The sequence below is a fragment of the Pinus tabuliformis genome, chromosome 6, assembly GCF_031772625.1.
Source record: "Pinus tabuliformis cultivar Carrire ecotype Pingquan chromosome 6, CPIR1, whole genome shotgun sequence".
Taxonomy (NCBI): Eukaryota; Viridiplantae; Streptophyta; class Pinopsida; order Pinales; family Pinaceae; genus Pinus; species Pinus tabuliformis.
This window is the reverse complement of record NC_142292.1, coordinates 1,295,619,022-1,295,646,406: the sequence shown is the minus strand read 5'-3', so window position 1 is coordinate 1,295,646,406 and position 27,385 is coordinate 1,295,619,022. Positions and strand designations below refer to the sequence as shown.

Below are 27,385 nucleotides of genomic sequence, written 5' to 3'. Positions count from 1 at the left end.
TAATTTTTTTTGAAAATTTAGTTTTTAAAAATTTATAATATATTTTTCCCTTTTCTAAATCCATTTAAATTTTATAAAATTATGTTTTTAACTATTAAATTTAATTATATTATACAAATTAATATAAATTTATTTTAACTTAATATTTATAAAAAAAATAATAAAAATTTGATTTTATGAAATTATATTTTTAATTATTAAATTTAATTATATTATGCAAATTAATATAAATCTATTTCAACTTAATATTTATAAAGAAATAATACAAAATTAAAATACAAATACTTTTATGTTATTTTTTTATATTTACTAATCTCAATTCTTCGGATAATTATAAATAATTTTATTCATAATTTTATTAGATTGTAAATAAAGCACCCTCCACTATCAGAGTAACATTTCAGACCATTTCTTTTCAACATATATACTTGCGGATGGCCTCTCCAAAAAGGACCTCAAAGCTGCTGCTGGTCTCATCCACTGTAACGAACAAAGCTTTTAGCTTTACAGAGGATGGTTTGGTGACAGAGGAAGGCACTATGCACATTTCCTGAGTTTTTGGTTATGATTATTTATTTTTATCAGGGTTGTGTCATATGTAGACATTTGCTTTATAGTTTGGTTGTCTAGTGTGTTGATATATAAAATGATGCGAGTTTAGGTCAATTTTTGCTGTTATTGAGTCCTTGTGTTTTATACATTCCAATTTCTAGAAAGAAAACGAAAATAAATCATGGATGTACTGATTTTCTATACATATATAAAATCATGCTTTTTTTCAGAAAATAAATAAACACTCAATAAATGAAAATTCCCTTACATTTGCCATTAATATCAAAACCTTACAAATAACGCAATATATGCTTAATCTTTTCAGGAATTCAAGACACAAAACTTGAGATCCATGGAAGAAATGGACAGTTCTATCATGCGGTTATGCATACTCGTTGCTCCATGACAGGAATGCCTTCTAATTTAGAACCACAGACTGTAGAGTAAGTGAATTTTTTTATCATAATAATCCATGCAATTAATGATTGATATAGGTCCATTTTCATTTCAAGTAATAGAAACATTCATAATAAATTATGTAACTAACATAAATCCATTCCCTTATACCTATTGAACACCGAAAAGAAAACAGGGAAATCTGAACATTCTTAGTATAAATTTCAATCTGATTGAAAAGTCTGGTATAATATTTGATCTTCAATATTGAAGTGCAAACTTGGGCTCATTTAATATTTGATGCATCATTACTACTTTATACTTGTTTACGGGGATTCATCTTTTACCTATAGAGCTTCTTGCTTTTAAAGGTACAATTAATTTGCTGGTTATTTCTTCCATACAGGTTTGCAATGGCAAACACAGAATATGTAAAACAGTTTTTGTTTCAGTACAGTCTGCTTAGAAAGAGAGAAGGATTTGTTATACGGTATGATTCTCTGTGTCCATACCCTGATCCAATAGGCATGGACATGTACTTCAATCCAAACTCTGCTCCAGCCTTCTACAATCAGTCATTCCAACAGCAACCATATTTGAATCCATTTGAACTAGCCTCTGGTAAGCCTGCTTTCCTGTAACTAATATCATTACATTCAATTCAACTTGCAATGATGTTTGAAATCAGGTTTGGGATACTTTTGTACTCTGGTGAGGAAGTTGAGTTCATGGGAGAGCTAGTATAATCATCATTAACATAGAGATGTAACTTGGACTAGCATAAAACTTTTGAGTAGATTTAATTTAACCCCAAATGTATTAAGCACTTAAAACCAGTATAAATCTTTTAACTGCATGAAAAATTGGTGCAAATATCTAACTGCATGAAAGTCCTGAATTCAGCATGAAGAGATAATTAAACAAAAACATTGTAAATCTTAAATTGCATAAAAAAACTGGTGCCGATATTTTTTCTCTGAAGAAACAAATCTTAGTATATGATATTTCAAGAAGAAATAAAATACACATAAGTTGTCCTCTGGTCCCAGACTATAAGAAACTATTGCTACTTGTAACTCTGCCTTACAATTCATCTTTAAACAACTTTTTTGACTGATCAAAACATTTCAACGAAATGACTAAGACAAACCAAAACCTTAATAGTTCATTCTGTAAGTTGTACACAAGATTATTACAAAAAGAAACAACCATATTGTCCATCAAAGAAGAACTTTTTGTACTTCTTCCTGAGGGGAGTTATCTCTGAACTCTTGCTCAATCAATCCACCCTCTTTAACAGTCAAAGCCTCCTTTGAAAGAGTATCTACTCTGTGGCTGAATTCCCTGTAAATATGAGTAAAGGAAATTTCTTCAAAATCACTTCTCAATACTTGAACTCTGTTCAAGATAGGCCCTCATATCAGATTAGTGATATTTCTCTTACCATGTAATCGGTCAATTATGAGCTTAGGATCATCTGGAGTCTGGATCCTTTCCACCTTGTGTTCCAATTCAATCATTAGTAAAACCCAAAGTACGAACAGTTCAGCTCTATTATTAGAGCCAATTCTAGTGCCATACTTCATAGTAAAGTGATGAGAGTTATTAGGAAAGAGAATGGTGTTGAGATTTGTAGCTTGGGAGTACTCCAAACCCTAGGGTACAGGGTTGTGGAGGAATTTGGCACCATAGGAATTTGTGGGCAAGAGTACCCAAGCTGTGGGCTTTGCACCCAAAGTTGTGGGTGTGAATCCATGAGGAGTTTTGATGAGTTGGCACTTGGAGATTGTAGAGCACTCTCAATGGAGCAAGGGGCAACAAAAAGCACCAAGACAGCCCTTGTCAAAGCTGAGATATGAATTTTTATGTGCTTTATGTGGGTTTGCAAGAAGGTTTCATGTAGGCTAAATATGAAATAAGCCCCCAGGGGCTGCTTGTTGCACACCATAAAAAATCATATAAATAAAGGAGACATTGAGGCTTATTTGACACATCCAAAGTGCAACAACATCAAAGATAAATCTCTGAATTGGCAGCAGATCTGAAGTAGTCATAACCGAAGATAAGAAGGACGAGTTTTGTATCTTCTTGTGACTGGTTTGGTGCAAGTTTCTTTGGGAGTGCAGGCCGAGGATTTGGAGAAGAAGTTTGGGCAGACTTGTGCAGCGTTAAGGTGTTTTTCTTCTCTGTTTTTGGGTCACAGATCTCTGTGTAGATTGCAGGTCGACGGCTTGCCTTTTGGGAGGGTCAAGAGGCCTAGGAGGAGGCCTAATCGAGGCTGCAAACACAGTAAAGGACAGTGCGGATGACTGGAGGAGAAAGCAGGTCTTAAGGGAAGCTTTGGAGCAGATTTTAGGGCTGCTGTTGTGCCCTAACCAAAGATCAGATTTGCACTGATCCCGAGGTCAAGAGGAGCAGCAGAAGGTTTCAGAACAAAGTATGTTATCCTCTTGAGTTGATGCTGTTTGCTAGTGGATGGTTGTCCTAGTTTACGACAGTATTTGGAACAGTCAAAAGGAACAGTTTTGAGAGGGTTGTGGTGGCTTGCTCCAAGCCCTAAGTAAAGCCTCTTGGAGGACAAAGAGCAGTTATTAGAAGGGCAGAAGAACAGAGGTCAAGGGTTGACTCTTTGAAGGACTAAGGAAGGCATCCAAGTGGACCAGTCATTGAGCCAATTTTGTTGAAGAGAAGGACATCTTGCAGTGATAGAGGGCAGCCCTACGTGCCTTAAGTTTGCCTCATTAGAGCAGCACAAGAAGGAAATAAAGGGAAGAAGTCCCTAAGAGCTAAGGCGCAGCAATGGGCAGTCTAGGAGTTGTTCACAAAAGGAGTTGTGAACAACTCACAAGAAGACCCTATGATTTGGATTCATTGATGGACTAATGATCAGCTAGAGAGCAGATTGGAGCTGTGTTTAGTGACCTAAAGGAGCAGGATCATTGATATAGGCGGTTTGGTGTTGCTATAGATCAGGAGCAAAAGGACCAGCAGATGTGTTCAGTACACGTGGACTAAAGGGGTTGCAGAGCACTACATCAGCAAGTAGGTCAAGTGTTGTCTTGTTCAGGGTAGATTGGTGGTCGAAGTTGTTGACACCAAACCCTAGTTTGTATTCCTTGTATCACTATGTTGCAGGAAACATTGCCCCCAGGTCCGTTTCAGCCAGGAAACAAAACAGAAACGTGGAAACATGTACCTTACGGCCTGGAAACGAGTTTCCGGCTATACTGGCACATTTCATGCTGGGGAAATGTGGCCAATGTGGCCAGAAACGAGTTTCCAAGCTATACAAGAAAAATTTCCACATCATATTGTGATTTTTTTTGTTTTTTCGGTTCTAATTTTTTATTGGGCAAATAAAATATCTTGTGGATGCTTCTAGATGCCTCTCTCAAGAGTCAAGTTATAAAAAGACTCTCGCGTCATTTCCTCATCACACAATTGAGCAAGTCGTTTCTCTTGGAGACAGACGATTTTAGCAAAGGAGAAAAGAGAAAGAGAGCAGTGGTATTTTGTCTTTATAGTTCTTGCAGCCTCATATATATAATCAAGGCAGATTTTGAGATTTGGATATATAACAAAGGTTGATTTTGGATATTCCCATATTGCTATTTTCATTATGTGATCATTCATGAGTAAATGTGATGTAAATTTAATCATAATGTTTAAAATTTAAATGTAATAAATTATGATGTATCATGTATGCTTTATGATTGCACATATCATTTCTTAAATGTCCTGAAATCTAATATATATATATATATATATATATATATATATATATATATATATATATATATATATATCGTGTTCCCCCGTTTCCAAATTTTGTGGGGGGGGGGGTGTCACATTTCATACCCGTGCCCATTTCGGAAACTTGTACTTGTTTCCCCGTTTCGTGCAACTTAGTTGTATCAATGATTGTATGAGGGTCATGATCCTTGGTATGCGAGCCCTAGATTGTTGTATTATACATTGTTAATATAATGATGTTGGGTTATTGAAAAATTCTAAAAAGTTGTATATTTGTGCACGTGTTGATTTATTGTTGTATTTATTTCATTGTGCAAAGTAGTTTGTTGTGGCATTTGATTTGGTTGTGTTAGAGATTTTAAGCCCCTAACCATGATTCTCCAGTGTCGTGGAAAACCAACATGGTATTAGAGCTACTTTGAAGGGACAGTGAACCAGAATGTGCACAAGGAAGCAGCTCAAAGGGAGTTAGATTGTCTAGATCATGGAGCAGAGGTTTTAGCTGAAGACATGGAGATGTGGTCTTTACTGGCTTGGCAGCGAGATATGCTAGGAGTTCTGGTGGATTGGTGGAGAACTTGGTGAACAACAATTTGTTTTGTGGCAGGTTGTTGATCATGGACTTCTTTTGAGTCATTGGGACTACTCAAGGATTGTTTTGGCATGGACGAGATTGTTATGATTGAGATTGCTTCATGTGATGGATAGGATGTTGGCAGGCTAGTTTCTTCTTTGGGTAGTGATGTTGCATATTCAAGATTGGAGGGATGTGCACGTTGTTGTCACCTTCTGCGAAATTTGTTTTCATCTGTCATAAGGATGCATAAGAGCGGAAACGTTTGTAGCCATCTTCCAAGACGCATAAGCACTCTAAGCTAAATCAAACCCCCTCCATTGGATAGTGTTCGAAATTAGATTTCTAACAGTATATGGAACTCCCCAAATGGACTCCAGAATCAAAAGTTAGAGCAGATTGAAGTTATGCCTCTCAAAACCAGAAGACAAAGGGAAAACTTGAAAATTTCTAAGTTTGAGTTCGTGTCCATCTACCATGTGTCCAATCAGCAATTAGAAGTAGAGGCATATGGTAAATCAGCAATAGCAATATCGGAGGTCCCACAATATCTGAGGTCTCGCAATATCGGAGGATCAGGTAGCATGGCATTCGACGCTTTGTATATCTGAGGTTTGATATCGCAAATCTCACATTAGCAATTACACATCAGGGACACTAAGTGTGTATTGGCGATCGCAATATTGGGGGTCATGGAAAATTGGGAATCCCAAATAGTGCGATATTGGCATTTCACAGAAGAGTGTATCAGGTTCCTTCCGATATGCATATTGGAGAAACTCTTAATATCGTGGGGCCCAAAATGAGGTGGACAGGTGGCATAAGGCAAGTCGCAAGTTTTGGAAGAGTGCACCAAAGGCAAGGATTAGAAGTCCCTGGTCTCCGAATTCCAATATTACAAAGGGCCCAGGCACACATGTGGTATGGTTCTATGTATTATGCATTAGGACCAGTTATAATGCAGTATTCTAAAGAATCGGCCCTCGTTCCATGCTCCTAATGTATAGTTTCCACCAGATCGCCTGGGGCTAAGCCAGGAGGGGTTGATCGGAGATCGGCTTTTGCAGATTTATAATGCACGTTCAGCCTAAAAGTTCTCGAACGGCCCGAGCTTTGATACAATTGTATAACCGTTTCAAAGGGCATGTTACGCTCTGGTAATGTAAAACATAGCTTTAAAGGCGTAGGGGTCGACAACTAAGGGAGTAAATGAGGGCATGGAGCAATCAGAAATTGAAAAAGGGTTTGTCATGCAAAATACTCTGCAACAAGAAACCAAGGACTACATGACAAGCATAAATGAATTAAACTTCTCCACTTGCACATCTTCAAGGAGTTAAGGGAGGTATGGGGCTCAGAAAGACTTAATGGCTCAAAATGGAGCCTCACGTAATTGGGAAATGCAGTGTTGCCTTGATGGTCTATGTTCCTGCCCTATGGCAAGAGATTGATAATTGATCGCTCCGAGCTTTATAGAATGGGAAAATCGAGCTTTTAAGGTGAAGGCGATAGGAAACGGGTCGAGAGGGCATGAGGTGTAATGTGGCAGAAACATGACTAGACCAGAGGCCACACAAGGAAGTGGTGTGGAGATATTTTCATAGGACTATCATTTCAATTTCACATGATTATTCTATTTTATTTTAGTTTGTTGTTTTGTTATTATGTTTTAAAGAAAAACATCTTTCTATTGTAATAATTTGAGGTGACAGAGCCTACACGCCGAGAGAGCTAGTCAATCAGACAGCTAGAGCTCAGGTTGAGCTATTTTTGTAATTGTTTTCAAGCTCATCCTCTCCTTACAAAAGAGGGGAAGAAACACTTAAGAAAGGTTCAAAATTTTGGGAAAGATTTCTCTCTTACAAGACCTTCCCTGTTTTCCTAAAGGCATATTTGAAGCTTGTTGTATGTTGGTTTTCTTCAAGAGATTAATACAAAATTCAGGCGATTCCAACTTTTTAGATTTGCAGTATGTTCCTCTCTCTCTATATTATCATATGTGTTAAATTTTCTTCTCAAATTACATGTAAAGTAGCAGCTAGTTGCATTTCCTTCAGATGCAGATTCATTTAAGTCAAAACAGTGGTGCATAATGCCTGCATTGTTGGAGGAATTGAATCTTTAAACAACGCTCCATGTATCTTAGCATTCCATAGATATTCCCCTCACTCATTTCTCTCTGAGTCTTGATATATGGAATTCTTAGCCATTAAGCTCTATATAATGGGCTCCTCTTCTACTGTCTTCTCCCATTATCTATGTTTCAACAATTAAATCGTTGCATATTCCTAATTTGATTTGGCCAGCTGAAGCTGAAGATTATTCCATGAATACTCCTTTGTACAACCTGCTTTCTATTTGGTACCTTTATGAATGCTTCTTAATCAAGCCGATCTATATTTTTGTGACAAACCAAAGTGTTGAAAGCCTTTACTATAAATTTTTCAAGTACTCCTTAAGGTGTCCTAGGCAATGGTCTCCCCCTTCAACCCAAGGTTGTCTCTAGGAAGCTTTCCTATCTCCTGAAGAAGTTGTGCTACAGGTGCTAGAAAAAGTGACAACATCTTTTTGGCGTCATTGTTGGGGAATGGATTAGTATATTTTTCCTTGGGTATGACAAATCTCTGCATTCCCTCTGTTAGGTGAGCAAGGAAAGTGTGGTTTGAAGATCCCTCACCTTGACAACTCCACTCTGAATTTATTTAGAAACACCTTGGCAACTCCACTGGATGTATTCTTATTTCATCATTTTGGCTTCTAAGAGGCCCCATACCCGTTCAAACCCCTCTCAACAAAGAATGTTCGTTGTATCTGATCCAGAGAAGCTAATATCCAGAAGGACTAAGAAAGAAAAGTGTTATGAAACCAGCTCAAGAAAAAGATAGAAAAGATAGATCAACGCCTTAGAATTCAGCCTCTTCGAGGGGGCAACCTCCTTTACATTACATAAATGAACAATTCTTGGATGATTCAAATGACAAAACCTCCTTTCTATATATAGGAGTCTAAGGAGTCACAATATAATCCAGCCGACCTAACAATAATAATATAAAGCCACAAAAATAACAATAGAGGGATTCTATGGGGCACAGTAATAACAATATGGGGGCAATAGGGGCACAACAATATTAATAAGGGGTATAACTACAATAGTAATGGGGTAATCACTAGTATTATAGGGACCCAACATGCCCCTCGCCTTCAAAAAAGTGTTGTCCTCAACGCTTGAGTAGTTCTAGATACTTCTGCATAAAATTCTCATCCTCCCATGTGGAATCTTCAGTGGATAAGTTCTTCCACTTGATAAGATACTCTGAAATTGATTGATTTCGTAGCTGCCGAATTCTTGTTTCTATGACTGCTTCCGGTTCCAATATAATTTTTCCTTCCTCGTCAAGTTCTGGCAATATTGTTTGAACTGGGAGCTTGTCGCCTATAACCTTCTTTAAACATGAAACATGGAAAACTGGGTGCAATCGAGAAGTTGCAAGAAGCTCCAATTTGTATGCCATAGTACCAATCTTTTGCAACACCTTGTATGGACCATAATACTTTGGTGATAATTTATTATCCTTCTTAGCTTGCTTGAGGGACATTTGTTTATATGGTTGTAGCCGTAGGAATACCCAATCACCTACATCAAAACTTATTTCACTGCGATGTTGATCTGCCTGTTGTTTCATTCTATTCTGTGCCAACACAAGGTTATCCTTTAAGAGTTGGAGGACTTGTTGTTGATGTTCGATGTGATGTTCCACTGCCTGAACCTTTAAAATTTTCTCTTAAATATGATGTGATGGATGGTGGTTGATACCCATAAAGTGCCATAAATGGGGTTATTTTTGTTGTTGTATGGAAGGAAGTGTTATACCACCATTCAGCTAGAGGCAACCATTTGACCCATTGTGTTTGTTTATCAGATACAAAGCAACGAAGATATCCTTCCAAACATTTGTTTACTATCTCAGTTTGCCCATCAGATTGAGGATGATAAGATGAGCTAGGAGCTAACTAAGTACCAAGACAAGAAAATAATTCTGTCCAAAAATTTCCGGTGAAAATGGGATCTCTGTCACTTGCAAAAATCTTTGGGTTTCCATGTAGCTTTTGAATTGTTTCCATAAATGCAGTAGAAACTGTACTGGCTTTAAATGGATGTGATAATGCACAAAAGTGTGCATACTTGGTAAGTCTGTCAACTACCACCATGATGACACTATTTCCCTCAGACATGGGTAAACCTGTGATAAAATCCATTGAAACCTCCTCCCAACGTTGGCTTGGAATGGATAAAGGTTGTAATAGATCTGGTGTCTTAATTGTTTCAACTTTATTTTGTTGGCAAACCAAACATTCCGCCACAAACTTTTGATTATCTGATTTAAGGCCATCCCAAAAAAATTCCTTCTTAACCCTGTGGTAAGTTTTTAGAAACCCTGAGTGCCCTCCTAAGGAAGAAGTGTGCAATTCCATAAGAATCTTTTGTTTTAGCTAGGAATTCTTACAGAGGTATAAGCGATCTTTGTACCATAACGAATCATTTTGCCAGCTAAATGTATCAGACGTACTAGAATCTTGTTGTAGCTTTCGAATAAGTGCACACACTTCTTCATCATTCTTCCATTCCTCCCTTGCTTCGTTTATCCAATCTAGTTGGATAATAGAAATGGCACACAACAATGCTTCCACATCCTCATCCTTTCTTGAGAGTGCATCTGCCACCACATTTTGCTTCCCTTTTTTGTAGATGATTTCAAAGTCATAACCCAACATCTTTGTGACCCACTTTTGTTGCTCTTCAGAGGATAATCTTTGTTCTAAAAAGTATTTAAGGCTATCATGATCTGTTTTTACCTTGAAGTGTCTTCCCATTAGATAGGGTCGCCATTTCTTAAGTGCATGGAGTATTGCCAACATTTCCTTCTCATAAATAGCTTTGCTTAAAAACTTTCCCTTGATTGGATGACTTTCAAAAGCAATGGGTCTTTCATCTTGCATTAGAACAGCACCAATTCCATTTCCTGAAGCATCACATTCCACAATAAAGGTTTTTGTGAAGTCTGGTGTAGCTAAGACTGGTGCTTGTCACATTGCCTCTTTAAGATGTTCAAAGGCCTTTGTTGCTTCCGGAGTCCATGAAAATGCATCTTTCTTCAATAATGTTGTTAGTGGTGCTGCTATTCTCCCATAATTCTTAACAAACTTGCGATAATACCCTGTCAACCCAAGAAATCCTCGCAGATGCTTTATGGATGTAGGGATTTTCCATTCCTTAATGGCTTTAATTTTTCTAAGGTCTACCTTAACTCCTTCATGAGATATAATATGACCCAAATATTCCACCTCCTGGACTCCAAAGAAACATTTGGATCTTTTTGCATATAATTGTTTCTCCTCCAATAGTTGTAGCACCCTGTCAACATGTTCAACATGATCCTTCCAAGACTTGTTGTAGATTAGTATATCATCAAAAAATACTAACACAAATTTTCTAAGGAATGGTTTGAAAATTGAATTCATCAAACCTTGAAATGTTGAAGGTGCATTGGTAAGGCCAAAAGGCATGACCAAAAATTCTAATGACCCTCATGAGTTCTAAACACGGTGATCCAGATTTAAACAGGAACGCAACAAATTACAGAGATAACCATATACACAAAGATGCAGCGGAAATAATACTTCATTTCATTAATAGGAAATACTGAAATATGCTTACAATTAGAAATGGAAATAAACTAGCTAGGGCGATGGTAGCTTATCTCTGAGAAGAGATGTGATGGCTACATGCCTCTGAACTGTCTTACAATGAGGCTCGAAGGCCTATTTATTGTTGAGAAACAATGGAAAACCCTTAACATTCCAAAACCTAACCCTAGGAGATGAAACGCCAAACTGTGGGCCTCGTTTGGGGGTAAGTTGGTACATCAACTTCCCTGGGTCGTAACTTTGGCATATGATCTCCGTTTGACGAGCATGATAGCCCGTTGGAAAGATCTCTCCGAGGACTACGACGGAAAAGACGATTTTTATCAGAAAAATCGTTGGCGGTGGATTTCCCAAAAAACGTCATTTAGGGCCTCAAACCCAAAAAACGTCGTTTAGGGCCTCAAAACGGCTCCGGAAGTTCAGGACCCGAAAAACTGCTAAAAATAGTAAGTTGTGCTACAATTAAGGAAACTGAAAATACTGAGAAAGACAATGGTGGGGGTCCAGGTGGACTTGGCAGGTGTCCACCAATATCCACCTGGATCACACGGTTTTCATAATGTCTTCAATCTTCATTCTGATTTGATGATATCCTGAACGAAGATCCAACTTGGTGAAGTAAATTGATCCATGCAATTCATCCAGTAATTCATCAATGACAGGAATGGGGAACTTATCTTTAATAGTGAGCTTGTTGAGCTCCCTATAATCCGGACACATGCGCCATGATCCATCCTTCTTATGCACCAATACTACTGGAGCAGAGAAAGAACTTTGACTCGGCTGAATTATACCAGCCTATAGCATTTTTGCAACCATACGTTCAATTTCACTCTTTTGGACATAGGGATATCTATACGGCCTGATGTTTGGAGGAACACTTCCTAGAATCAGATGAATAGCATGATCATGATCATGCATAGGTGGGAGACCCTTGGGAGTCTCAAATACCTTGGAATGATTGTCCAGGACTTTTTGGAGATATGGAGAAATAGATGATTCCGATGTGGAAACATCTAGCGAACATAATTGTGCAATTACACCTCTTTGCTCCTTTTTTAGAAGCTTTGTCATACCATTAGAGCTGATTATCTTTCCTGGTTTCCCTGCAATACCCCTTAGTTCAACTTCCTTTCCTTCCGTAGAAAATTTGATGAAAAGTTCTTGAAAATTAAAAGCTATTGTACCCAAGGATTGTGGCCATTGGACTCCTAGTACAACATCAGCACCTCCCATTGGAATGGAAATCATTGGGTTAGTCAATACATATTCTCCCATGGATAGCTTGATATTATGGCACTTTCTAGAACAATTTATTGTTCCTCCATTTGCAATCATCACTTGACACTCTGGTGCTGGATATAGGAAGCAATTCAATTCTTTTGCTACCCTACAATGAATAAAATTGTGGGTGCTTCCTGAATCAATAAACACTATTACCTTTTTCTTCTTGATTTGTCCTTCTATATTGATGGTTTGAGGAGTGGTAATTCCCGCCAATGCATTACAAGATATGGTCGGATTTATTTTTTCTTCATCTAGGCTTTGTTCTTGGATTATATCCTCTTCTTTTGACCTTTCTTGCTCCTTTTCTTCTTCCTCTTCACAATCTATGTAGAATAATTTCTTCTCAACACACTTATGACCTTTAGTGTATTTTCTATCACAATTGTAACAAAGCCCTTTTGCTCTTTTTTCTTCCAATTGTTGTGGTGTCAACCTTATAGGTTGTGGAAGACTAGGGGCAACAACGCTTCCGTCTTTATAGTTGTGAGTGGTATGCTTCCTGGTTGCCATAATTTTGCTTTCCATTTTTCGTGCTAACCTGAATGCCTTCTCTAATGAATCAGGTTCCCAAAGGTGAACATCATGTTGGATATTATCCTTTAAAGACCCTATAAACACATCAATCCTATGCTCCTCTGGAATATCTTTTACCCTTATGTTCAATTTTTGGAACCCCTCAATGTGCTCCATTATTGAACCCTTTTGTTTGAGACTTATCAATTGGCTAAAAAAGTGTTGCTTTTTGTATCCTCATAATGTGCTATCAATTCTTCTATAAAAATTGCCCAAGTGATAAATTGTTTACGAGAGCAAATCCATTGATACCATACAAACTGATTTGGTTCCAAATATAAAGTTGCCATATGTACCTTTTGTGTGTTTTGCACATTATTGAGATCGAAGCACTGCTCCATCTATAATATCCATGTGGCGGGATCCTTGCCATCAAACTTCCTCATATCGATTTTTGGAATATGGTGAGTCTTCGATCCAACATTAGAGTCTATGATATCATGATTAACATTTCTTTTGTTCGCATCATGAGTTTCCTTTACTACCTTTTCACCATGAGTAAGTATTTCTTGTAGAAAATTTGTCAAATTTGTCTTCATATCTGTCATGCCTGTCTTCAAGTTTGTGTTCAAATCTATCTTCAATTCTTCCATGTCTGTCTTCAAATCTATCTTCCAATCATCCATCTTAGCTTCCATGCCCTTTATCTTAGATTCCATGCCATTTATCTTAGCTTCTGTTAGCTTTTGTGAGCGTGACATTTGTTGCACTTATTCTTGTAATTTTGATATATCATGTAGCATTTCTTCCTCTTCTTCATGAGTCATGCTAGAGCTTTCAGGTTCCTTACTAGGTGTTTGCATTTTCTTTCCTCGAGGCATCAGTTACCGATAATAATTCCTTCAAAATAATTTTCAAACCGATCTTAAGCAAAAATTTAAGAAAATCTACACACTTTTTTTCACTTTGTAGGAGCTCGATATTTCCTCTGATGTATCTCTGTACTTTTCGATCATCTAGTTCTAAATTTGTGACCTGCAGTAGCCCTCTGTGTCCTCTTTCCAATGCCACAAGTCTGACCCAAATTGGATTCTCCACGGAAGAGTTATGCGAAATCTCTCACAGTGACTTGATTATAGACTAGTTCAATAGAGCGAACTTGTACGACGTGGCACGAGTCATTGTTTCGACCTATGGATCTGAAAAATGCATACAAGAAACTAGAGTCCATCCTCTTTCTGTACCTTCTTACGAAATTTCAATCCGATCCCCAGAGAGAAAGTTATGACGATTTTCCCCAGGTCACATGTTTGGAATGTAATTCAGGAGTCTGCAAAAAGCCCAACTTCCTCAGATCATATCTCCGCAAATATAGAGAAAAAAGCTTTGAAATTCGGACCTGAGGTTCAGCGCAATTTCTTCTCAATGGGTTTTTTTTGCAACTTTTGAAACATCGCAGAAAAAAAAAAAAAAAATTATAGCGAAAATTCCACGATGACCTGTTTGGAGCAGCGAAACCCTAGAATCCAAAGCTCTGATTCCAAATGTTATGAAACCAACTCGAGAAAAAGATAGAAAAGATAGATCAACGCCTTAGAATTCAGCCTCTTCGAGGGGGCAACCTCCTTTACATTACATAAATGAACAATTCTTGGATGATTCAAATGACAAAACCTCCTTTCTATATATAGGAGTCTAAGGAGTCACAATATAATCCAGCCGACCTAACAATAATAATATAAAGCCACAAAAATAACAATAGAGGGATTCTATGGGGCACAGTGATAACAATATGGGGGCAATAGGGGCACAACAATATTAACAAGGGGTATAACTACAATAGTAATGGGGTAATCACTAGTATTATAGGGACCCAACAAAAAGACTCCAAATATTGATGATATTGTCTCTTCATTTCCTGAAACCTCCTCATCCAGTTCATAAAAGGTCATAATTCATTGTTCTGAATTTCCTTAAGACTCCAAGAGCCCTGGTATATCCTCCAGAAAGTGGTCATCTACTCAATATCGCGTCCCTAGAGTTCAAAAAAGAAGCCGAGGAGATAAAAGATAAACGCCAAAGTAGCCCTACCCGCAGTATTAAGAGTTTCTCATTTCACGCTCAGTCAGTTGTTCCTCATTTGGTCATAGCTCAGGGACCCCTAATAAATCAAGCACCACCACCTCTGATCCAAATGGTTGTCCCGCAGTTCTTGTTAAACAAATATGCTCCCTTAAACTTTCCTCAACCTTTAAATTCCATGCCACAAGACTATCTCAAGCTCCTACCCAGGTATAACGAAGAAGCTGATATAACAGCATAGAGACACATAGAAATTTTTTGTGCCTTTGCAGAAAATCTGAATGTTGAACACCAAGATGTAGTATTGAGGATTTTCATCCAATCTTTGGATGGGGAAGTTAGGAAATGGTTTAAATCATTGCCAAATTGTACCATTAATACTTGGGAGGAAATGGAGAACTCCTTTATGCAAAAATGGGGTGAGAAGAGAGACGATGGATACATTCTTATTGAGTTTAATTCTATCAAGAAGAAATCTGGTGAGGATATCTCTGATTCCATTAAAATATTTAATAAACTTTACAACAATATGCATGTTGAAATCAAACCTCCCCAAGCTATTGCCCGAGAAGTCTTTATTGGGGCCTTTGATTCGAAATTTGGTTTTACCCTTAGAGAAAGGAAGTCTCCTACCTTGGACCAGATCCAAACCGATGCCCTTGAAGTAGAAGCAAACTTTACCTCCATAGGGAAGTCAAGAAGTAGAACTGACTTTGGAGATAGGAAAATGGGGAAAGAGGAGGCATCTTCCTCAAGTCAAGGAAGATAATCTCAAGAACAGAGGATAGAGGAGATGGATAAGTTGATAAAGAACTTGTCAAGCAAACTAACAAAAATGGAGTTGGAGAATAAAAGCCTTCAAAGACAAAACTTCCTAGCCTCTGATCGAGGTTTTAATCCCCAATACAGAAGGCCTCCCCTACATGTAATGCAAAGGGAGAGGAAAGAGCAACAAAACCACATTCATCCTCCATTGTATATAGAAGATGATCCATAGGAATTGATACCAGATACAAGTGATGTTTAGGGGAACTTGTATTCCTCTTTCTCCGATGAAGGACAATAACTCAGAACATATGAAGAGGAGGAGGAGCTTGATGCAACACTGAATGATGACGATATCGATGATTACTGCAAGCAATTTGTTGATTTCATGCAAGCTCAATTGCACAGGAAATATGATCTGTGATCATCTAGAAAGAGATCAAGAGGACAAGATCATAATGAAGGAACTTCCTCCCAGGAGCCTCCTAAGTTGGCTGACAAGGGGAAAGGGCTTATAGATCCAATTATTCAAAGGAAGAAATAGTCCTTAGATTCGAATTGTTATAAGCCTCAAGTCATCAAAGAAAGTAAATCACCTCCCCCTATTAGACTCAACCATGAAAAAGAAAAGGAGCTTGTAGAAATTAGCACTGCAGAGAAAGGCCATACCATCTTTAACCTTCAGAAAGAGCTTGAGAAAGCTAAGATCTCAGTGCCATTGTCTTAGCTCCTGAAATAGCCCACCTACAAGGCTCAAGTCTCATTTCATGTTTCCTTTCACTTCATCTCAACCACTTGACAGTTTAAACCTACAAGAAGAAAGGTTAATGGTAGTCTTTGCACCTCATGTAGAAATTCAAGATTCCTCCACTTCACCTTTTTATGTCACTCTGGTAGTACATGACCTCCTGCTCCATAATTGCATGTTGGACTCAGGAGCTTCTCATACTTTGATGCCACTATAAGTGATGGAGCAACTGGGTCTAGAGATAACCATACCATATAAAGATATCTATTCTTTTGACTCTAAGAGGGTCAAGTGCTTAGGGATGATCAAGCATCTGGTGGTGAATTTGGCCCAGATCCCAGCAAAAAGTGTAGTGATGGACATTGTAGTTGTTGACATCCCTGTGAGGTTTAGTATGATTTTATCCAAGTCTTGGGGATCAAAGATCGGAGGGTCCATCAAGTTGGATCTCACTTATGCTACCATTCCTATCTTTGGTGGAGATGAAAGGAAACTGTACAGAGAATCTAGATTCATTAAAACGATCACAAGAACTGATTTCTCAAACAATGCTCCTATGTATGGGACAGAAAAGGACGATTGTATTCTAGATGAAACATAAGTACATATTGCAGTCAAATCAAACCAACAACTCAAAGATTGTAGAAAAGTATGGAAGCTTTATTTTGATGGTGCCATTTCTAAAGAAGGAAATGGAGCAGGGGTATTGTTGATATCTCCAAAGGGTAGCTTACTTCCCCTCTCCTTCAAACTAGAATTTGAATCCACCAACAATGTAGTAGAGTATGAGGCATTGCTACTTGGCCTGTAAGAAGCCAAGAATCTAAACATTGACTGCCTGGCTGCATTCAAAGACTCAGAATCAGTAGTGAAGCAAATCAAGGACCAATGCCAAACCAACCACCCTCAACTAATGGCTTACAGAAATGAGGTTTGGGACTTGATCGACCACTTATTCTCAACTTTTAATGTCCAATTCTTACCCAGGGAAGGAAATCAAATACATGATTCTTTAGTTGTAGGTGCCAGAAACTTCAAGCCACCACAAAATCCACTCCTTAGGTATGAAATTGAATTTAGATACAGACCCTCAGTGTCTGGCAATGTGAAACATTGGCGAGTCTTTGAGGATGATGAGCAAATCAAGCGCTTCATGGAAGTCATCGGGGAATTCCCAAACTTTATGGTTGACCAAGAAGAGGAAGAAGTAACAGAAGAACAACCAACTGCATGGGATGAAAATATCACAGGACATAGCATTTTGCAACTGAAGGGAAATTCCATTCCACAGGGTCTATTTCCTCTGGAGAGGTTATTCAAAGCTAACGATGTGGCCTCTAAACTTTCCGAACAGGAAGTTGATGAATAGGTGGAGGATTGTAACATAGGCTCAAAGGGCGAACCCCGGATGATTAAGTTGTCAAAAGGGATCCCTCATCAATACAAACAAAGGTACTTAAACCTCTTAAAAGCCTATAAAGATTTTTTTTCTTGGTCTTATGATGATTTGAAAACTTTTGATGTAAATGTTATTCAACATAAGATTCCTTTAAAGAATGATGTGAAGCCTTGTAAGCAGAAACTCGGACAGATCAATCCCCTCCTACTCCCAATCATTAAGAAGGAAGTGAAGAAGTTATTACAGGCTAAAATCATTGTTCCACTAAGGTACTCAGAATGGGTTGCAAGTCGGGTTCCTGTTAGGAAGAAGAATGGAGAAATAAGAATGTGTGTAGATTTCAAGAACCTCAACAGAGCTTCTTTGAAGGACAATTACTCATTTCCTAAAATGGATCATGTTTTATAGAAGGTAGTTGGCTCTTCTTGGATATCCATGATGCATGGTTTTTCTGGGTATAATCAAGTGGTAGTGCATCCCGATGATCAGAAAAAGATTGCATTCACTACACCTTGGGAGACTTTCATGTATGCAAGGATATTGTTCGGCCTAATAAATGCAGGAACAATTTTCGAGAGGAAAATGGACATAGAATTTGTTGAAGTGAAAGACAAATTTTTGGTGGTTTATTTGGATGATATCACTGTTTTCTCCAAAATATATGTGGAGAAAATTGAACATTTGAACCTCACCTTTGATAAATGCAGGAAGTATGGGTTGTCTCTAAATCCCAAGAAATCTCAGTTCGCTTTGATCGAAGGAAAAATATTGGGGCATATCATAGCATGGGAAGGGGTGAAGATCGATCCTAAGCGAGTGGATGCCATCAGCCATATTTCTTTACCAAGAAATAAAAAGGAGGTCCAAGTCTTCTTGGGGAGGATTAATTTTCTAAGGAGATTTGTGCCAAACTATGCGGAGATAGTGAGGGGCATTATAGACATGTTGAAGAAGGAGAACAAAGTAAAGTGGAGCCCAGATTCCTAAGAATCCTTCTCTAGAATCAAGAGAGCTTTTGTAGAGGCTCTGGTGTTAGTCAGCCCGGACTATTCAAGGCCATTTTACATCTTTTGTTTTGCCTCCCCTCATATTGTAGTCGTTGTGTTACTACAAAAAAATAAGGAAGGCCATGAGCAGCCTATAGCTTTCTTCAGCCAAGTGTTGCGGGATGTTGAACTGAAATATAATATATTGGAAAAATAGGCATATGCTCTAGTCAAAGCTTTGAAGGCTTTTAGAGTTTATTTTTTACATTCAAACATCGTGGCCTATGTCCTGACAACAATTGTTAAGTAAATTTTGGTGCAAGGGGACAGTGATGGTGAAAGAGATAGTGGATTGCAAGAATCCAATAGTATGACATGGAGGTAAAGCCCAATAAGCTTGTGAAAGGACAATGGTTGGCCAAAATCCTATCGAAGCCCAACTGCCAAGCCTTGGGGTTCAACCTTTTAATAGAAGAAGATGAAGAGGGGACATAACCTATGATCAAGACTTTAGTCCAAAAGATTCATATCAAATATGAAACCTCTGCCTGGTATCAAAATATCATCCACTATCTCCTATTTTTGAGGTGCCCAATGAAGATGGAAAAATCCAAGTACAAAGAATTGAGGGCTCGAGCTCATAAGTTCGTTATATCCAATGGGAAACTCTACTGTAAAGACCCGATGGGAATTCTATTGTTGTGTTTGGTTGAGACAGATACTCAAATAGTGATGGAGGAGTTCCATAGTGGAATTTGTAGGGGGGAATTACAATTGGAAGACCATTGAGCATAAGATATTGAAAGTAGGGTTCTATTGGCCCAAACTATTTGGAGATGTTCACCCTTATGTTAGGTCCTGTCAGCAATGTCAAGTGTTTGCTGAAAAGAAAAAATTAGCCCCACTCCCCTTGGTTCCTATTTATGTAGATGAACCATTCAGGTAATGGGGATTGGACTTTATCAGAGAGATATACTCTCCTTTTAGCGGCCAACACAAGTGGATCCTCATTGCCACAGATTATTTCACCAATTGGGTAGAAGAAATCCCAACCAGGAACGCAATTGACACTGTGGTAATGAAATTTTTGGAGGAGAATATCTTGCCCAGGTTTGGATGTCCTGTGAATATTGTGAAGGATAACACCCAGGCTTTTAAGTCTACAAAATTTAACACCTTTTTTTAGAAATTTAACATCACAGTTGGCCACTCTACTACCTACTATCCTCAAGGAAATGGGTTGGTTGATTCTTCCAACAAGACAGTGGTGAGAATCTTGAAGAAGACAACCGTAGAAAGTCAGAGGAACTGGAATTCTCAACTAAAATTTTCACTATGGGAAAATAGGATCACTCCAAAAAGATCCATGGATAAATCGCCTTTCGATTTGGTCTATGGAAAAGCATTTTTATTTCCAACACAACTTGCTATGTCATTTGTTAAGATGCTACAATATGGGGAAGAAGAACCCAACTCCATGACTAGAAGGATAAATCAATTAGTGGAGCTCGAGGAGACCAGAGAATAGGTAAATCACAAGCTAGACAACTACCAGAAAAGAATGAAATCCGTGTTTGATAAGAAAGTTAAAGACAAGCCTCTTCAACCAGGAGATCTAGTTCTGAGGTGGGATGTGAGAAGAGAAGACAAAGGGAAACATGGTAAATTTGATCCCTTATGGTTTGGACCCTTCAAAGTTGATGAGACTAAAGGAAACAATACTTTTATGCTCGAGAACTTGGAGGGTGAAATGCTTGAGATGCCTATAAATGGGCAATTCCTCAAGATTTATTTCGAGCACTATGAAGTTCAGTTCTCACCCATTGTACATACCAATGAGCCATTGTAAAATATCATCAAACACTTATAGTTATTTATACTTCTATTTTTGTTTTTATGTACATGAATAAAATGACTCCATTCCCAATAGATAGAAGGTTGCTAGACTGTAGGTTATCAACACCTTGCTAGCAAGGAACTATCCCCAGTTGAGGCCATTGGTGTCACCTTCTACAAAATTTGTTTTCATCTGTCAGAAGGGTGCATAAGGGCAGAAAATTTTTCAGCCATCTTCCAAGCCGCATAAGCACTCAGCACTAAATTAGACCCCCTCCATTGGATAGATTTCAGAATTAGCTTTCCAACGGTATGTGTTACTCCCCAAATGGACTCCAAAATCAAAAGTTAGAGCAGATTGAAGTTCTACCTCTCAAAACTAGAAGACAAAGGGAAAGCTTAAAAAATTCTAAGTTTGAGTTTGTGTCCATCCGCCACATGTCCAATCAGGAATCAGAAGCAAAGGTATATAGTAAATCAGCAATTGCCATATCGAAGGTCCCCAATATCGGAGGATCAGGAAGCATGCTACTTGACGCTTTGTATTACAGAGGTATGATATCACAAATTGCACATTGGTAATTACACATCAAGGACACTAAGCACATATCGACAATCGCAATATGGAGGGTCATGGAAAATCAGCGATTGCAAATAGTGTGATATCGGCATTTCACAGAAAAGTGTATCAGGGTCTCTTCCGATATGCATATCAGAGAAAATCTTGATATCATGGGGCCCAAAATGAGTTGGACAAGTGGCATAAGGCGAGTCGCAAGTTTTAGGAGAGTGCACCAAAGGCAAGGATTAGAAATCCCTAATCTCTAAATTCTGATATTACAAAGGGGTCCAGGCACACATGTGGTATGGTCCTATGTATTATGCATTAGTACCAGTTATAATGCAGTATTCTAAAGAATCGGCCCCTGTTCCATGCTCTTATCGTATAGTTTCCACCAAATTCCTCAGGGCTAAGGCAGGAGGGGTTGATTGGAGATCAGCGTTCACATATTTATAAAGCACGTTTTGCCAAAAATTTCCCGAACGACCTGAGCTCCAATACAATTATATAACCATTTCAAAGGGCATGTTACGCTTTGATAATGTAAAACGGGGCTTTGCAGGCGTAGGGGTCGGCAGCTGAGGGAGTAAATGAGGGCATGGAGCAGTCGGAAATTGAAAAGGGGCCCGTCCTGCGAAAGACATTGCAACAAGAAACCAAGGACTACATGACCAGCATAAATGAATTAAATTGCTTCACTCGCACATCTTCATGGAGTTAATGGAGGTATGGGTCTCAGAAAGACTTAATGGCTCAACATGGAGCCACACGCAATCAAGCAATGCAGTGTTGCCTTGATGGTTTATGTTCCTGCCCCGTGGAAAGAGATCGATAGTTGATCACTCCCTGCTCTAGGGAGTGGGAAATCAAGCATTTAAGGCAAAGGATACAGGAAACTGACCGAGAGGGCATGAGGTGTAATGTGGTAGAAATGTGGTTGAACCAGAGGCCACCCAAGGAAGTGGCGTGGAGATATTTTCGCATGACTATCATTTCAATTTCACATGAGTATTATGTTTTGTTTTTGTTTGTTGTTTTGTTATTATGTTTTAAATAAAAACATATTTATGTTGTAATAATTTGAGGTGACATAGCCTGCACACTAAGATTTCTAGTCGATCAAACAATTGGAGCTCAGGTTAAGCTATTTTTGTAACTGTTTTCAAGCTCTCCCTCTCCCTATAAAAGAGGGGAAGAAACACTTAAGAAAGGTTCAAAATTTTGGGAAATATTTCTCTCTTATGGGACCTTTCTTGTTTTCCTAAAGGCATGTTTGAAGCTTGTTGTATGTTGGTTTTCTTCAAGAGATTAATACAAAGTTCAGGTGATTCCAACTTTTTAGATTTGCAGTATGCTCCTCTCTCTTTATATTATCATATGTGTTAAATGTTCTTCTCAGATTACATGTAAAGTAGCAGTTAGATGTATTTCCTTCAGATGCAGATTCATTTAAGTCAAAACATTGGTGGATAATGCCTGCATTGTTGTAGGAATTGAATATTTAAACAACACTCCATGTATCTTAACATTCCATATATATTCCCCTCACTCATCTCTCTCTGAGTCTTGATATATGGAATTCTTAGCTCTTAAGCTCTATATAATGGACTCCTCTTCTACTGTCTTCTCCCATTATCTCTGTTTCAGCAATTAAATCGCTACATATTCCTAATTTGATTTGACTAGCTGAAGCTGAAGATTATTCGATGAATAATTCTTTGTACAACCTTATTTCTATTTGGTACCTTCATGAATGATTCTGAATCAAACCCATTTGTATTTTCGTGAGAAGCTAAAGTGTTGAAAGTATTTACTATAAATTGGTCAAGCACTTCTTAAGATGTCTTAGGAATGGGTCTCCCCCTTCAAACTGAGGTTGTCTCTAGGAAGCTTTCCTATCTCCTAAAGCACTTTTGCTACAGGTACTAGAAAAAGTGACAACACACATGGTGTGTTTGATCTAGGAGGATGAGTTCTTGAAAGATTGGGTTGCGGCGATGATAGCATGTGTTTGACTGCAACTTGAACTAACCTTGTAGGACACGAGTTTAGTAGTAGGTTGAGCCAATGAAGATTTTTTAGACTCAGAGGGAGCAGCACTATGGAAGTGTTTAGGTCTTCAGGTTTAGATGAGATGAAGCAGAGGCACTACTGAGATAGTGTGGTTCATTCTATAGAGTATATTGTAGTGGTGGCTACCAGATGGGCTATTTTGTCGGTGATGAGTCACTTCCTAATGTTGGAAGTAACTCCCTCACTAAGAGGGAGTGTTGATATTTGTAGCTTGGGAGGTACTCCAAACCCTAGGGTACAAGGTTGTGGAGGAATTTGGCACCACAAAATCCTTTGTAGGCAAGAGTACCCAAGTTGTGGGTGTGAATCCATGAGGAGTTTTGATGAATTGGCACTTGGAGATTATAGAGAACCCTTAATGGAGCAAGGGGAAACAAAAAGCACCAAGAGATCCCTTGTAAAATTTGAGGTATAAATTTTTATGTGCTTTATGAGAGTTTGCAAGAAGGTTTCATGCAGGCTCAACATGAAATAAACCCCCAAGGGCTAGTTGTTGCACACCTTAGAAAAACATATAAATAGAGGATATGTTGAGGATTATTTTACACATTCAAAGTGCAACAAAAACATATATAAATCTTTGAATTGGTTGTAGATCTGAAATAGCCCTAACTGAAGATAAGAAGGATGAGTTTTGCATCTTCTTGTGATTGGTTTGGTGCGAGTTTCTTTGGGAGTGCATGTCAAGGATTTGGAGAAGAAGTCTAGGAAATCTTGTGCAAACTTAAGGTGTTTTCCTTCTCTGTTTTTGGGTTGTGTATCTCTATGTAGATTGCAGGTGCATGGATTGACTTTTGGGAGGGTCAAGAGGCATAGGAGGAGGCCTAATCTAGGTTGAGAACACAATAAAAGATGACGCAGATGATTGGAGGAGAATGCAAGTCTTAAGGGAAGTTTTGGAGAAGATTTTAGGGTTGTTGTTGTTCCCTAAAAAAAGCTCATATTTTCATAGCACCTGAGGTCATGAGGAGCAGCAGAAGGTTGCAAGAAAAGGTATGTTATCCTCTTGAGTTTATGTTATTTGCTAGTGGATGGTTGTCCTATTTTAGGACAGTATTTGGAGTATTCAAATGGAATAGTTTTGGGAGCGTTGTAGTGGCTTTATCCAAGCCCTAAGTACAACCTCTTGAAAGAAAAAAATAATTTGTTAGAAGGGTAGAAGAAGAGAGCTCAGGGGTTGACTCTTTGAATGATTAAAGAAGGCAGCCAAGTGGACCAGTCATTGAGCCCAAGTTTGTTGAAGAGAAGGGCCTCTTGTAGTGATAGAGGGCAGACCTACGTTCCCTAAGTTTTCCTCATTGGATAAGCACAGGAAGGAAATAGAGGGAATAAATCCCTAGTAGCTAAGGAGCAGTGGTGGGAAGTCTAGAATTTGTTCACAAATAGAGTTTTGAACAACTCATAAGAAAACCCTATGAGTTAGATTCATTGATGGACTAATGATCAACTAGAGGGAAGATTGGAGTCATTTTTAGTTACCTAAAGGAACAAGATCATTGATAGATGCAGATTGGTGTTGTTGCAAATTAGGAGAAAAAGCAAATTGGGAGAAAAAGGACAAGAAGATGTGTTCAAGACATGTGGAGTGAAAGGGTTGTGGAGCGCTACATCAACAAGTAGGTTAAGTTTTGTCTTTTTCAGGGTAGATTAGTGGTCAAAGTTATTGACACAAAACCTTAGTTTGTATTCCTTGTATTAGTGATTGTAGGAGGGCCATGATCCCTGGTACGAAAGCCCTAGACTATTGTATTATACATTGTTAATATAATGAAGTTGGGGTAGATTTCTTAAGATATTTTCTTCCTTCATCAAAAGAAACTTTAATATACTAGCATTGTATACCCAAATTTGGCTCAATACCTTCAAACATCAAACAATGTCTAGAAACTCAGATTCCCCACAAAGCATAACATGGAAAATACTTAAAGGAATGAACACTTTTTTCAAGCAACCATCTTTCAAAGCAATCTAACAAAGTAGGATTGGCTCAATGATTCTAGGTATTAAATATTTTAAACACATTGTTCCATACAACTTTTGGCAAAAGAGGAATGGACAAAAATATGATCCACTAATTCACTGTCATTTTTACACTAGTAACACTATACAGGCCTAATACAATCCCTTCATTGTCCATTTTCCCATATTAATATTTTGTGTGTCAATGTCAACCCCATAAATACTTTTACTTTTATTTGACAAGATAAATGCCATGTTACCCTTACCACCACTTCCTTTTCACTTTCATGTTACCTTTTACCACCACAACCTTTCTTTATCTAATAGTATTGGATATTTTAGCTATATAACCAAACTTCGTAGTGAGAATCCATGTTATCGCATTTTTAGACCAACAAAGTTCATCATCTTGGCATGAAAGATAAATGGTACTATGTTTAAGTGAACAAATAAAGTTGGGTCCATTCCTCTACCAACTTAGGCCGCATTCCTATGTCTTTAGCTAACTTCTGGACTTATATTCCTTCACAATGTAGCTTTTCTCCTTCAACATAAGCTATATTAGTTATGCCATTGTTATGAAGGTACAACATGAGAGGTTCTAAAATTCTATAAATTTCCCCCACAATCAATCCATGGGTCCTCACTAATTTTTCCCCAAAGTGCCTTTTATAATGTTCCAAGATAACCAACTATATCAAAGGGTTTAATTAATCATTTCCATACATTTAAACTACCTCTAAAATATTTAAATATTTGCCTAATCCATGCCTCTGGATCCTTGTCCTCTAGGTACTTAGCTTTCATTACCTTCCCCAACAAGCCTTTGTTAAACAACATTTGCCAAAGACTCTTGGTTTCCAAAGCCTATCCAAAGATTTGTAAATATTTTAAACCCCATCTGCCATATTCCTTTGAAGTGGTAATTCTTGACCACTTGACAATGGGTATACCTCATTTTCCTTACTTCCTAACTAAAGAAACTTAGAGCACTTCTTTGTATCCTTTTGATAATACTCTTTGGAACGTTAGCAATGAATAAAAAAATAGGCAAGTATACTCTCAAATATAAACTTCAGTAAATTTTCCTCCCCTTTTTATTGTAAGATAATTACATTAATCGGAAAAATTTACATCTACAGCATACACTTGTCTACTATTGGCCTACAACATGGGAAACTAGACCACTAGAAAAACAATATGGAATCGGTCCAAAAATAAAGGGATTGTCCAGACCAAATATTCATAAACAAAGAGTATAATGTAGAAAACTAAAATACTATAAAAGGACTATACTCTAGACTATGTTGACCCACAGGGAAAATCCTATCAAAACAATAGAACCAAACAAGCAAAGAGACCATACTCATCATGAAACTAGGTAGAAGTAGAGATGACATCCACCTTGATGGGGTTGATGTTCCCCTGACTATAGCCACTTGGTCTAGGAGTAGGAGAAACATGGGCTTTGATTTTTCTAAGTTGTGCCCCCATTTCCTTCTAGTTGAACATCATCTTGTTCAGCATTAGCAATATCTCTTCCTTGGCATCATTTCTATCCATGAAACTCTACCTAGTAGCATCTTCATTCTCTAATAGAGGTCAACAGTCAACTTGTACTAGTTATTCCTACCATGGTTACTCCCTATGTTAGGAACCCATTCTATGATATCTACAAGCACTTTTGAATCGGAAAGACAACATCTCTCAAAACCAACATTAGCTTAAAACTCCTGCAACTACTCTTGAACCTCAATTGGAATTTTCTCCTTGAAAATACGTGTTGTGGTCTCTACCATCAAGCAATCTCGGGAGCCTCCCAATCCTCCTTGTTTTCTACTTCCATGCCTACATCTTTACCATTGTTTAACCATGGTTTTGGAACTGGGGAACCCAAGCAAACATGCATGCTACAAGAGGATGAAAGTTAGAGTGTTGAGGAATAGCCAAGGCACGAAATCATGCCTCAATTCGTAGTGTTCACAAAAAACAGAGGTGGAAAGAATGACAAGGACCATAGCAAGGAAAAAGGCAGTACAAGGGTGACAAGAAAGAGAAAAATTATAGCAAAGGCACAAAAGGTCAGCCACAACTCTAATAAATCGTGGCAAACCAAAAGGAGCAAAAGTGAATATGATCATAGTGTTGGAGAAAGAAACACAAACATAATGGCAAAGAACATTTGGAGCCATAA

The 27,385-nt window shown here is 38.1% G+C and overlaps 1 protein-coding gene across 1 annotated transcript in view; it reads left to right on the top strand.

Annotated features, from left to right (window-relative positions):
- The first annotated feature begins 881 nt into the window (after positions 1-881).
- LOC149263359 (uncharacterized) overlaps positions 882-27,385 on the top strand; it is a 139,560-nt gene continuing 113,056 nt past the window's right edge. The window contains exons 1-2 of the mRNA XM_089387795.1: positions 882-995; positions 1,355-1,569. Of these exons, the coding sequence (XP_089243921.1) occupies positions 937-995; positions 1,355-1,569 (274 nt within the window). The 5' untranslated portion in view covers positions 882-936. The remainder of the gene's footprint in view (positions 996-1,354; positions 1,570-27,385) is intronic.